The sequence below is a fragment of the Poecilia reticulata genome, linkage group LG2 (assembly GCF_000633615.1).
Source record: "Poecilia reticulata strain Guanapo linkage group LG2, Guppy_female_1.0+MT, whole genome shotgun sequence".
NCBI classification, from domain to species: domain Eukaryota; kingdom Metazoa; phylum Chordata; class Actinopteri; order Cyprinodontiformes; family Poeciliidae; genus Poecilia; species Poecilia reticulata.
In genome coordinates, this window is record NC_024332.1 from 30,484,685 (window position 1) to 30,498,165 (window position 13,481).

A 13,481-nucleotide genomic window follows, 5' to 3' on the forward strand; every position below is an offset into this window, starting at 1 on the left:
GAGTTTATATAAGGTGGCTATTTGCATGACAGCTAATGGTAACATGATGGCTTAACTACTAAGTTTCTAACATTGTTGACTAACCAAGAAGTTTCTGCATTTCTTGTAATAATGTGAAATAAATTGACCTTTTAAATTTAATATTGTTTAAAAAGCATAGCACATGTTAAAGAAAAAACAGGTTTAATTTTGCTTTCTAATTTATAGAATATAAGCTATATAAACCATTAAATGTCACCAGTACATAAAGATTTTTTTTCTCACATACTTGCAGCCTTGTATTTTATAAGTTCTGTTTTATAAGCTAAAAATATCGGCATAATATTAATTAGCCTAAACGTTTTTTCGCTTATGTCAAATTACCCAAGATAACCAATGGTTACTGTTGCTTAGCAACCTAAGCTCTACAACGGAGAGGAAGAGCAAACGCTTAGCACCAAGATATACATTTTGCAAGTACCTAGATGTGTTTGTATCTGTCTGGTTAAGGAATTTCTACATTTTGTAGGTATTCTAGTTAAATATTGTTATATAAGTAACAATTTTACGCTTGAAACTGTCAGCTATGAGGTAGAAATATTCCTAAGCTATTAATTATGTCAGCATCTGCAGATGTGTTTGCAGCTGTCTTGACAAGGATTTTTAGCATTTATGCTAATTATAAAATTATTACTGCTAAAATAATTAAGGCGTTTCCTTTTAATTTGACTTTTAATGAGGATGTAAGTTGACATTTGAGAGTACTTTGATGATGTATCAAACTATTAGTATGTTTTTTTATGATATATCCAACTAAATCTCTCCATAAATAGTATAAATGTTTTTCTACGAACACAAAAATGCCACTATATTAAGGATCTAAATTTTCATATTAAAAAAAAAAAAGTTTGAATTCCCTTTTTTACAATGAAAATAACGAAATAGAGTTTTTTTCTTTTTCTTTTTTTTTAAACAGATACCTAGAAAAATATTAATTATTGAATGAATCAGCATAGTCTGAACAGCATGTGGCTAAGTAAAAAGCTGAATGCATGAGCACAGGAAACATTTTATTTAAATAACATCTGACCATATATGAAACACTGCTAAAATAAATAAGACCAAACCACAATAAAAATGGAATACAAGTAAATCAGGGGTGGAACAATCAGTAGCTTGTACGGTGATTAATGAATTTGCATCAACATCCTAAGGAGAAGAGTCAGAGCAACAAAGACTGTAAAAAATAAAAAAAAGATGTGATAAAATAAGCTATTTACAAAGACCTTTACCATTCTTGTATATTTATATCAACTAAGCTATCTGAGGAGTGAATATGCTATTTTTCCCGCAGAACAAATTGAGGTCATATTGCAAAAGGCACAATACAGTTAGGATATAATTTTCGCTACATCTGTGACAGCCAGGTTGTCCTGATGTCAAAGTTTTCAGGTTTCTTTTCCAGAAAATGTAAAAAAAAAAAAAAAAAAAAGTGACGTCCGCGTAAAAGTAGGCTCGTAGCCTTGCTGTAAATGCTTTGGGTAATAGTGGTTCATTCATCCCTCACACAAAGAAAATAAATAAATACAAAAATAAGTGTAGAAATCTGTATCCATCACATCACAAGCATCAAAATTAGTCCATGAACCTGTCTTGCTGCGTTAATTTCTGCTAGCTTCTGCGCGTAACGACGCACACGAGGTCTGTGAAATCAAGGTATTGGCATTTATTTATTGTCCGATTTAGAACCGATGCTTTGTTGTTGTTGTTGTTGTTGTTGTTGTTGTTGTTGTTGTTGTTGTTGTTGTTGTTGTTGTTTATTTCAGAATATCGTCCCAGCGCTTATAGCTGAGTTGTGGTGATGCTGGACCAAAGGAGGCTGCAGATGCGTCGTAGAGTTCGTAGTTGAATACCAAGAGTAGTTTGCCAAAAACGACGAAGGCGCAGTCGTGTTGGGAGGGCTGCCGCTGCTCTGAGGTAAAACCGAGCTGACACCGTTCATTCTTTGAGTCTGTGGAAAGTCCCAGGCAGTAGTCGACGGAGACGTGCACGGAGGAGATTCGCTGGAAGCGACGTGTTGCTCTGGGGGGATCTCGCCACTTTTCCACAGCTTCTTGAACTTGGAGCGGCGGTTCTGGAACCAGATTTTGACCTGAGCCGGACACAGATAGCAACACCGATTAACCACGTTTAAGTCTCCATTCGTCAGTTTAATTGGGAAAGTTGACATGTCGATAAGCACAAAGCCTTGCCTCAAATGYACCCACCTGTGTTTGCGTAAGGCCCAGCGAAGCTGCCAGCTCGGCCCGTTCTGGCAGAGCCAAATACTGGGTCTTTTGAAACCTCCGCTGAAGAGCAGCCAGTTGGAAGCTGGAGTAAATGGTTCGAGGTTTCCTGACCTTCTTTGGTTTTCCATTAACCATCCGAATTTCTGGCTCGCTTTCTTCTTTCTCTAATGGGAAAATCAAAAGCAATTTAAGTAAAGAATTTAGCTACTTCTTTTTGGTCAAAACTTTTTCTTTTTGCACATTTGCAGCGGTTTATAATAATCAACTACATTTAGATGCATCAAATAAAAATTTTGGGCACAGATAAGTAATGTTTGAAAAACTGAGAAAGGGACTTGTTTTGAAATAAGCTTGGTTTCTAATCACACTGCACAAAGGATTGTGGAATGAATTGTTAATTTGTGTCCCAGCAAATTGTCAGCCACCAGTCAGCATCGCAAACAAAATGCGTAAAAGTCGATAAAATGCGTGCACGTTCMAGGAAGAAAGATTACCTGTCTCGGCTGGAGTAGGAGACGAGTTGGAGCCGTAAGAGCCATATGCACCATACGAAGAATTAAAACCCAGGTCGTATGACTTTGCATTAGGATATGGCACAGAGCCCGTGGCGCTGCCGTGGTACTGGTAGGAGCCGAGCTGGCCAAAGGGAGACCCGGCGCAGTGCCCCGGCTGCTGGTTGTTGTAAAAACTGCTGTCCGTCGCCGTGGAGACCGGCAGAGTAGGGGACTCCTGCGATTTGTGCAAGCTGTGGTAATTGTTCGAGGTAATCTGGTTCGAATGCATATCTGTGTTCAGGTTCTCAAAAACCCCCGTCATCGTGGGTTGGGAACGCCGCAGCCTCGGAGACGATGCGTGCGCAAGAAATGGCAAAATTGCTTGGCAAAAAGCACGAGTCGGATGTTGAACCTTTTTGTGGGTCAAAACGCATCCCCGTGCAAACTGTGACAAAAATCAGCGGAAGGTGTGTCCTCCTCTTCTCTGTGGCCCGTGACTCTCTGCCACGGTTGGCGGTGGGAGCGCATTTATGTGAGAGTGAGAGGGAGAGCTCCTGTGTCTGAGGCAACCAATGAGTATAGGGCTCCACGGCTGACTACTCCCCACGCCAGTTTCTATTATTTGCTTAGGTCTGTGTTTCCTGGTTGTCTGAAGACATTAGAAATAATTAGAAAGAAAAGAAACACTAAAGTCACAAAATATCAGGATCGTTGTTTATCTCTTCTCCCTATTTCGACAGATAAACAAGAAGCAGTGAAAATAGATGTTATGCACACAAATGCAGTAAATTGTTTTAATTAGATTTTCTTTTAGTTTTTTTGTTGTTTTTTTTTTTTAAATCTTCATATTGTGCTTACAGTGCGTTCTGTAGGAGTCTGGTTGTGTTTATTGAACGTCCAGTATGTGTCTAAAAGAACATCTGACTTACCTTATATAAGAAGTAAAGGGCAATGGCCAACCGGGATGCAGAATGAACTTAAACTGTGCGATTCACACTGGATGCTAGAATATGATTTCCACAGAGTGTTGCTACAGCGCACCCAAGTGTCGAAACAAGCAAAATTTCTTTCTTTCTTTTCTCGTTCATTTTCCACACTTATTGCAAGTGGACAGCAGACACCCCCTTTTGATTTCGCTGGTATATTACCGGTCTATATTTAGATGAATCCTATCTAGTTTTGCTGTCGGACAAATGTAAATAAATTAATGACTAAATAAATAAATAGTCGTGTGTAATTCGATTTATTATACAGGTGCGTTCGCCTATCGCCACAAGATGGCAGTATAGTTCCGCCTGCTTAAAGACCTTTTTTTTCTTTGTTTTTTATGAAATGCCAGTGGTTGATAAAGTTAACGTTCATCCATCAGCAGATAAAGAGGGTTGTAGCTCTTAAGAAGATTAATTGAGCTGAACAACTCTGTGGAAGTTTATGCCTGAGTTTTAGTGATACCTTATTTTTGTTGATTAAATTTATGATTTACAAAAAAATACACAAATTTTGCTTGTTGCGCACGTGTTGCGTACAGGATTAAACCACACAACAAATTTCCTTCTCTAGTTAAGTTTGGATTACCAACAAATACTTCTGTTTGCTACATGTCTGAATATTTGTAATTTTTTTGAAAAGTTTTTTTTTTTTTATGTATTAGTTTATATAGATTTTAATATTTTTTGGTTAATTTACCCTTTAAAACATCTGAATTTTCACAAGTTTTTCACAATGGCTTAAAGAACTGGTGTAACTGATTCAGATTTGCTCACACACCTTTTCAGTTCTGACCACATTTTTATGGACTTTCTTATGACTTCTCTAAAACACAGACTTTGTTGTCCTTTAAAGATTGTCACTAATTCATAGGGACGCTTTAGTCCATTTTGCCTACACTTTAGCATCCTTGCTGATGTGTTGGGATGTCTCAGTATTTACACATAATGCTTTTTATTTTATGAAGTGAGCCACTTTCTCCTCACAAACACCCCTACAGCACAATGCTGCCACCTCCATGCTTCACAGGTAGGCTGGTGTTTTCAGGCTTGAAAAGCTTTTTCTCTTCTGTTCTCCAAATGTAATCATGGTTACTGAGGTCAAAATCTGTGACATTTCTGAGTCTTTTTTTTTATTATTCTTTCAAATATTCAAAGGCAGATCAACATGAATTGATCAGATCCCAGTGAAGAGTGACATCCACTGAGTTATTTTACTTCCACGAAGTTATTGCACTGGATAAAGGCAGCTTTTGAATAGTAATATCCTGAACTTAATGGAGAGGTTCAGTAAACGTGGGATCACATTTTATCTGTCATCATTCAATGTTATTCTGACACAGCAGTTCTCCAGCTCCAAAGGTTTGTTACTCATTGTGCTGCACGTGCATCTTGTTATGAATGTTTTCATTCCAACCCCAGGCTGAGAAATGCTGACAGCATCATGCGCACTCATTTTCTTAGCCTAATTAAAATCTTTCTGCAGCCACTCAGCACAGGAACTTGTTGCAGCAGATTATTTTTCTATTGTGTTCTGTAAAACGTTCTACAAAATAAGTAAAATATTATTTTATTTTTATTTGTTTTAATTTTAAGCTCTTGGTGTTATAGTAAAATGACTGTTAATATGAAATTTTAACCTCGAACTGCTGAAGGACAGACACATATTTATTATTCTTTGGTAGAAGGGCCTATTATGTTTTATATTTTTTGCTGTATTCAACTGAAAACATATTTAAAACCATCTTCATCTACATAAAACGATATAATATTATGAAATATCAACATTTCAGACCGTCTTTTAAAATTAGCACCAGAAGGTGCTGTAAGCTAAAAAAAACACACAGACTCTAAAATATTGTGACAGGGTAACCATTTTAGAAAAAATATCAATAGACATCTTCAACCCCTCTTCTTCTTGGTAAGCTGAATAATTAATTGCAATGTCAGCCACAGCTGGTAAATTGATCCTAAATGTTATTTTTCCTGATCTGTCGCAGAACAGCTGGTCTAATGAACCTTCCAGGGTTGAGTGGCTTCAGGGAAATGAAGGCAAGTGACCATACAAGAACATGATTTATTAAAAATATATTTTGATTTTCTCCAGGACGTTCAGATAAAACAGTTTTTCTTAAACTAAAACTATAAGCATATTTAGCACTACATCTAAAAAAGAAGCAAAAATTTTACTTATAGCCACTTTTTCCCTGCAATCAATAATTTAGCCTCAAGCCTCACCCTTGTGTCACCATTCATTATTAAAATACAATAAAAGCATCAAACATGGCATAATCACACTTAATATGTTAAGTTAAATATTTTTCAAACACCAACTCAACTCATCCTCCTACTTTTGAACTGTTTGGGTGATTTGATTATTTTCACTGCCTTTCTAATTCCAGTATTTTTTTCTTTTTTATTATCATTTTGATTTGTGGACAGTTGCAACATTAACTTTCCTCAGTTGAGCTACATTGCCCTTTTACCCATCCATCTTTTATATCTTTTATTGATTCAGTTGTTGCTGTTATTTTATTGCTTGACTGTTTTTTTTGCAGCGGCGTTTGGGGTGGGAGGTTCATGTTTACATTTCCTTGTGTTAAATGGAGGCAGATTCCTGTTTCTGCATTGATTTGGTTGTCGGCTCTTTTTCCAGATTTCCTGCTGAGTTAGCTATAGGGCACTGAGTTCATCGCCTTGGCAACTCCCCCCTTTAACTCAAATCACATTATTAGGAGTTTTTCAGCCTTGGCATAAAAATGCTTTTACACTAACCAAGGAAGCAGCAGGGGCTCGGTGTGTTTCTCCATTGTTTCCAATGAGTTTTAAGCCGACAATCCAGAGTCAGCATGGAAAACGTCTTTGGGACTCACCTCATGTGTTTCTTACAAACATGGAAATGATCTACCGAGTGTTTCTTGACCTCTCTGCTTCAAAGGTTGAGCTTGCTTAACTCCGGACACGAGCAGAGTTTAAGTTGGAAGTCTGTGGCGGGGTTTTCTCGACTGGGCATGCGTTTCCTCACAATCAGACACAGTGGCTGTTCCCCCCCCTGTGAGAAACTATTTTTATCAACAAAAGCCTTAATGACGAGTGCAGGCCGGCGCTAACAATGGTAAGGAAGTGTCCAGTGCTGAGCTCATAACAGATGCAGAAGTTGATGTTCGATGAGTCAAGATGTTAGTTAAAAAAAAAAAAAAAAGAAAGGGGCCTGCTATGTTTTTTATTCTGCAAACTGGACATAAAGGTAAAATGCCAGATTTAGTCACTGTTATTACTGAAAGAAAAGACCATTACTTTTAACTTTTTATAGTTTTGAATGATTATATGAAAGATATTCTTTCACAGATATTAAAACTTTAAATGCAAAGCCTTGCAAAAGCATTCAGTTCTTTGGTTCCCCCTCTCCCAAGTAATAACCTCTAACTTTCACCTCAAATTGATTATTTTAAGATATACTTATTACTATACAATTTTGAAGTAGAAGGAAAAAACAGTTTTTTTTCTAAACAGGTAAGTATATTTTAAGTGTGAAATGCTGCTGTTCCTTGGATTTTAAGGAGGAGTCTATATATAAACTATATTGACTCTTTTTTGTTTGTTTTTGATATTAATTAGGTGACTTCTGAAGGCAATTGGTTGCACTAGATTTTAGGGGTATCAGACTGAATGGGGATGAATATATTATCCTCAGCAAACCTTTCGGATTTTTCAGAATATGTGCTGCTTCTTGTAGGGCTCTTAAAAAAAGCCCAACAAAATAAAAACAGTTTGTACTTTGTAATGTGACAAAATTTGAAAAAGTTTAAAGGTTGTCAATACTTTTGCAATAAAATTCTGCTACTGAAACTAGCCTGTTACACCTGTAGGTTCCTCTTTGAGGACTGAAGCCTCACCTCATAATTATTAAAAGTTCAGAGTCTAACATGACAAAAGCAAAAAATAGTTTCCTATTTTGCTGGGCCAACAAAGCAGTCCCCCAGAGTTCCCAGTGTCGTCTGCATTGGCCCGGTCAGAGGAGGAATAATGAGAGGTCTGAGAGGTTCTGCTCCCCTCTTTGTTGATTCTGTGGCACGCCCACTCCCTCACCACCCCCACCCTTTGTGCGAGTGGAGTGGAGCAGATTTACTGCGGATGGCCTCCTCACAAAGGATCAGCGACCTGTCACAACACGACCAGGATGAGCCGCTCCAACTTCCACACAGTGTGTGTTTAATGAACAGCCACTGATGCAGACACAACTTCTGTTTTCATATCTCCTTCCACATAACAGGGAGTAAATATTCCACCCTATCTGATGAGGGAATCAAAGCTGAGATTATCTAATTTCTGCTGACCTTGGTTTACAATATACTGGCTGAATTGCAAAAAATTCGCCGTTTATGTCAAGGACAAGCTCAAGACAAGTCAAATACTTGCAATGACTGTTTTATTAATCTTGCGCCTGTTAGCCCATTGTACTCCAGTTCTTTCTTAACAATGAATAAATCTATTCACATCTGTTTTGTCATGCATTCCTTGATGTCTCTCGCTGTGCATCACCCGGTCTTTGGAGCGTCCCGTACAAATACGTAATTTACAAAATATAAAAATCGGAGCTGTACTGTGATTTCTCAACTCAATCCCAGAAAATTTTACTCTCTTATTTTGACCTATTTGCAATTCTAGACTTTTTGTTCAACATCAGATAATATAAAAAGAAATTTGAAACGTTCCAGTTTCTTTGTGCTTCATAAATTGAYGCTTTCAACACAATTAGGTATCAGTTACAGCATGGATAAGTTATTCTTATGCCAAACAGTACAGTCCTTTTCCCCTCTTTGACTGTGGCCCTTAGCATGATTTAGCTWCTTGCATCACCAGCTGGTWACTGGGAGTTTTCTTGGCTCTCTGTGACACATGGCTTCAGTTTCTTCTCTCTGCCCCGTGCGACATGGACCCAGTTTTGAAATCCAAGTATYCAGTCATACTGTCTCACAAATAGTGCTGCTGTTTGAGCTCCAAGAACCCACAACGGTCATCGTGTTAGACGCCAGATGAATATAAACAGAATTCACTTGGCGTCTCAGACACAAATCTGAGATTCGCTGCTTGTAAATAAATRGGTTAATCAAATAGCTGAACATTTTCTACATTTAATTAATTTTCTGTAAAAAAAAAAAAAACATGTTCTTAATGTAGATACAACATGAGTTTTGTGTTTAAAGCTGAATCATATGCTTCATGGTATCAGTGGTGCTCTATGTGTTGGTACACAGCAAGCTGCTTGTAAACAGCTGGTCATTTTGGAAATGCTTCCTCACCCACACCTCAGTAAYTTGTGGGCTTGAATTCCTCCATCTCTCTGACATATTGTTCCTCAGGACATTGAAACTTCAGCAGCATGCCCTTCTGGCCCATCAGGGTTTGGATTTCAGAGCCTTGAAGACCAAAAGTGTTCAACATGAAAGGAGGTAATCAGAGTAATCCAACGGAGAAATATACTTTTAGGTAATTGTTTTTGTTCGCTAAACCGTATTGAGAGGAATTATTTTTMAAACTGATGGTTGTCCTTTCTTTSTGTTGGGACCACTTTACAACAGTGTGATATTTTATTTGGGAGAGGTAAATGGAAGTTAGTATGTTTTCCATTAAAGCTTGAATAAAGACTGAGTCATGCTTTTTTTTTTAAATAAAGTAGAGCAGAAAATTATCTGACATATAAATATTACTTTAGGCATCAAAACAAATCCTATTCACAAAAACTAATAAAATAAATGTTGTTACAAGTTGTGGTGAAAAAAAAGCCCTTCTGGCACTTTTGTGTTTTTATCATGAAACTGGTGAATCTTGATCAATTTCAATTAGGAATATCATTAAAYATTCTCTGAACTTTAAGGATCTAAACACTAATAGCATGAAAAAGGAGTCATCAGTGAATCCTAAAATGCAGTTCTGTGATTTGACATTTTTGGGGGGCTGGGTGAGGAGGGGTTGCAGACCTTCCTCGTGTTGAGTTTTCATTTTGTTTGTACAAAACCACAACTAATCTTGAAAGAAAGGTGCTGTCACCTGCAGGGCTTCACCTGTTGGACTTGCTTCTGCTCTCTGGTTTCTCTCTGATCCCSCCGGCCTCAGACTATACGAGGCCAGGCAGCTTCACCTCCTCTCACAGATCCTGTTACATCTCCACTCAGGGCCATAATGGAAGTACTGTAACCTCAAAGAAAAGGCAGTTAACACACCTTCACTCTGCCAAACAGAATGCACCCATTACATTAAGTCTGGTACTAAACCTGCTGAAAGTAACAAACCTAGGTACATCACTTGGATTAAGTCTGACTTTGTGAAGGACTTTTTTTATATGTATAAAACTTCAATAAAGCACAATGAAGCAGACTCAGTACTTGATTGAAAAAAAAGAAAGTTTTATTTATCCTACTTACCCTTAAAGAAGTTCACCTCACCCCAGGGTCAAAGGGCCCTGAAATGGGTTGTTGTTTTCAAAAACATTGCATTCACACCCCACCGGTTTCAGAAATGTTTTAATCCACGTTGAAAAACAGAGGCTATTTTTATTCTCCCAGACCTGAAAGTAGAGCAAAGCATGAAGTATGGCACATTTGCATAAAGCCTACACATGATGCTAGTGGTAAACGCAACAAAAACATTTTTTATAATAATAAGCGCTGCAAACTACRAAGCATGACTGGAATCTTTGGTAGGACCTTTTGCAGCTGTTGCAGAAGTTTTAGCCTTAATGAGGTTTAGCAGCAGCTGCAGCACCTGCATGAATCCACCATTGTTGTTTGCAACTCCAATCCTCATGTGCAACTGGTCCAGAGTTGCAAACCCCTGATTTAATATAACAGAATGTGAAAAGGTTAAAGGGCATAAATACTTCTGTTTGGGAGCATACATGAAAGCTGTTACTCAGTTTTAGTTTCCAGGTTTACTTTTAACACACCTTAATTTTATTCATACATGGAAAATGGGACTATCTTACATTCATTTATCCGTGCCCGATGGATGCTTATCTCCAGCATTCATGGGGTCAGGGGTGATATATCTTGGACAGGTCGCCAATCTATCGCGGTGCAAACAACCATGGACACAAACACAACCTCCTAAGGGCAATTTAGGGAGGATAATTAGCCCAGCATGCATGTTTTTTGACTGTAGGAGGACCTTGGACAGAACCCACGCATGCATGTTGGAAAACATGCAAGCGCCATGTATTAACAGGCYTGAATTCAAACTCAGTACATTTTGCTATCACAGTGCAGTTTTTTCCATAAATCTTTTCACAAAAACACTATCATCAGGACACTGGTGTCCTCAAAACTTCTAACCTAAACGTAAAATGAGATCTGAGAGTCGCATTAACACTGAAGATGTATCCGTCACCAGATGATGTTGAGTTAACCCTTCACTGAAACTGGTGGRTGCCTGTGATGTGTTCAGTACGCAGCAACAGGAATGCCTTTCACCTMTTTTACTCTAGTATTATTTGCAATTAGGAATGTGACGAAGACCCTGCTGCACCCCTCCACACAGGCACACACACACATGCCAGCACACACTCACTCACACTGCTACAAACAGAGGCCTTTCGATCTTCAACAATATMCGCATTGTGTGTTCTGCTGTGTGATCTTGGCCCATTCCAGTTCAGGCTTCACACCCCCATCCAACACCAGCAGAACCGCCGGGATGACTGGGCGTGAAATATGAAGGAGCAGCTTTGAAATCCTGGCAGGTTTTGAAARATGACACATAATGCCCCGTATCACTCCAGATCGCGATGGGAAAACTTCAAACATCTCAAATGCYGTTTTCCTAAGAACCAGGCTCTATATGGTTCTTTGTGAAAGTGTGATTTAAACATTTAGGATTTCAATCTCTGTGATTCTTTTTTAAATACTTCCAAATTATCAAACACTAATCAATAAAAAAGTCAACATTTGATTTAAATCCAGTGACAAGCTCAGAAGAGGATCTGATCCTTTACTTGAAGCCAAGAAGTTCTGAGCTGACTGGCATGTTAGGCCCAAACGATCTCAGGCAGTAATAATTTATTAATGAGCATCAGCAGGTGTTCTTAATAATGGAAACATAAATATTGTATTTAGAGTCTCGTTGAGATAAACCTAAGATTACCAGCAGATATGCCCTTTGATCAGAAAGCATTTGTTTTGAAAGCTCAGGGGTTTTATTTGCAGTAAATCTCATTGCTATGAGTGTGTAAACGCTAGAGGAACAGTTTACTGGCCCTGCAGCCGATCGTCTCCTGGTTTGTCTAAAATTAGGTGGTTTATTTGCCCAGCTGAGGTAAACACCTACTGTTCACAACATCAGAATAATCTTTCAATGCCGCCACCACAGGTTACAGTAAAATGCCTCACCAAGCACAGATGTGATTTTTTTTTCTTCTGTTTTGACTGTTTTGTCAAACTTAAATATTTCAGATCATCAAAGTAAATAGAAAAAACTAAATAAAAATTATTATTTGACTTATTAAATACCACTCAAAATCAGATCAGAGATAAAGCCATTGACAATAAAGGGTTACAGAGCCATTTTTGAAGCATCGAGACTCCAGCGGATCACAAGAGCTGTAAACCACAAATGGGGAAAGCACGAAACAGTGGTGAACCTTCTCAAAAAAAAATACTCGATAAAAACATTGAGGACCCATTCAGGAAGTCACAAAAGATCCAGTTTAAAGCATKTATACCTCACTTGAACGATATGCAGAGACAGTTAATGGTTCACCATTAAGAAAGCAACTGGGCAATAAYTGGGGAGTTCCCAAGCCGAGCATGTTGGTAGAGCTATGGTCCAGGACCTGGACCTCAGACCTCAGATTCTGATTCCTACAAGAAAATCCTGAAGGATTTAGAYGTCCAGCAATCAGTTTATTACCTGAAGTTGAGGAGCTCTTGAGTTATGCAGCAGGACAATAATCCAAAATATGCCAGAAAGTCTTCCTCTGAATGGCACAACAAAACATAATAAATGTTTTTGAGTGGTCTAGTCAAAGTTCAGATTCAGTTCTGACTGAGATACTGACTTTAAACAGGCTTTTCTTGCAGCTGACTTAGAACATTTTTGCAATGAAGAGGAGTGGCCTAGATTCTTTCAGCGCGATGTGAAAAACTCATTTCCATTTGACTGCAGTTACTTGGCAGCCAAGGAGCTGCTGTTAGTTTTGGGGGTCGTTACTTTTTCTTACAAGTTGGCTTAGAAAGTTTCTAATCATTTGAAAAATGTTGTTGTTGACTTTTGTCTTTGTCTGAAGTTGGAACTGAAACATTKTAGAACTACTAAAACATTTTCAGGCAATGTCTCGATACATTTATCTGGAATCTCCTGTAATCATCAAAAATGTTTRATTGCCTATGTCTGACTACATGATGACGTCATGTTGGAATGAACAGGATCAATATGAACAGATTTTGGACCCAAATGAACTTGATGAACTGGACATGACTTGAACCTGTTTAAGGTCCTTATAAAATGACTCTTTTTGTGAATTAGAGTTCAGGATTATGATGTGCAGTTTCCTGTTCAAATCTAATTAAAACTGAGTAACTTATTGGAAACAAGTTTCATCTGGTTAAGAAATTATTACAAATAGAACTGTGAATGAGACATGTAGTAAAGTTTTAGGCCTCACTTACACCTATATAATTGCACACGTCACATATCCTTAGCGTATCAATTGTTTATTGAATAATAATAACAATAATTCT

General features: G+C 38.0%; 1 protein-coding gene across 1 annotated transcript; it reads right to left on the minus strand.

Annotated features, from left to right (window-relative positions):
* Positions 1-1,028: 1,028 nt before the first annotated feature.
* On the minus strand, positions 1,029-3,365 carry dlx2a (distal-less homeobox 2a). The gene is made up of 3 exons (XM_008399335.2): positions 2,762-3,365; positions 2,247-2,431; positions 1,029-2,131 (listed from the first exon to the last, which is right to left on the minus strand). Exons 1-3 carry the CDS (start codon positions 3,081-3,083, stop codon positions 1,802-1,804), a joined length of 837 nt encoding a protein of 278 aa, XP_008397557.1. The 5' UTR covers positions 3,084-3,365; the 3' UTR covers positions 1,029-1,801.
* Between the last annotated feature and the right edge of the window lie 10,116 nt (positions 3,366-13,481).

What these genes read in the sequence shown, in the direction of transcription:
- dlx2a (XM_008399335.2), bottom strand. Translation starts at nt 3,083, where the DNA reads ATGACGGGGGTTTTTGAGAACCTGAACACAGATATGCATTCGAACCAG. An exon ending in TCCTACTCCAGCCGAGACAG is followed by an intron (nt 2,432 to 2,761) that starts GTAATCTTTCTT and finishes TTTTCCCATTAG; the next exon opens with AGAAAGAAGAAAGCGAGCCA.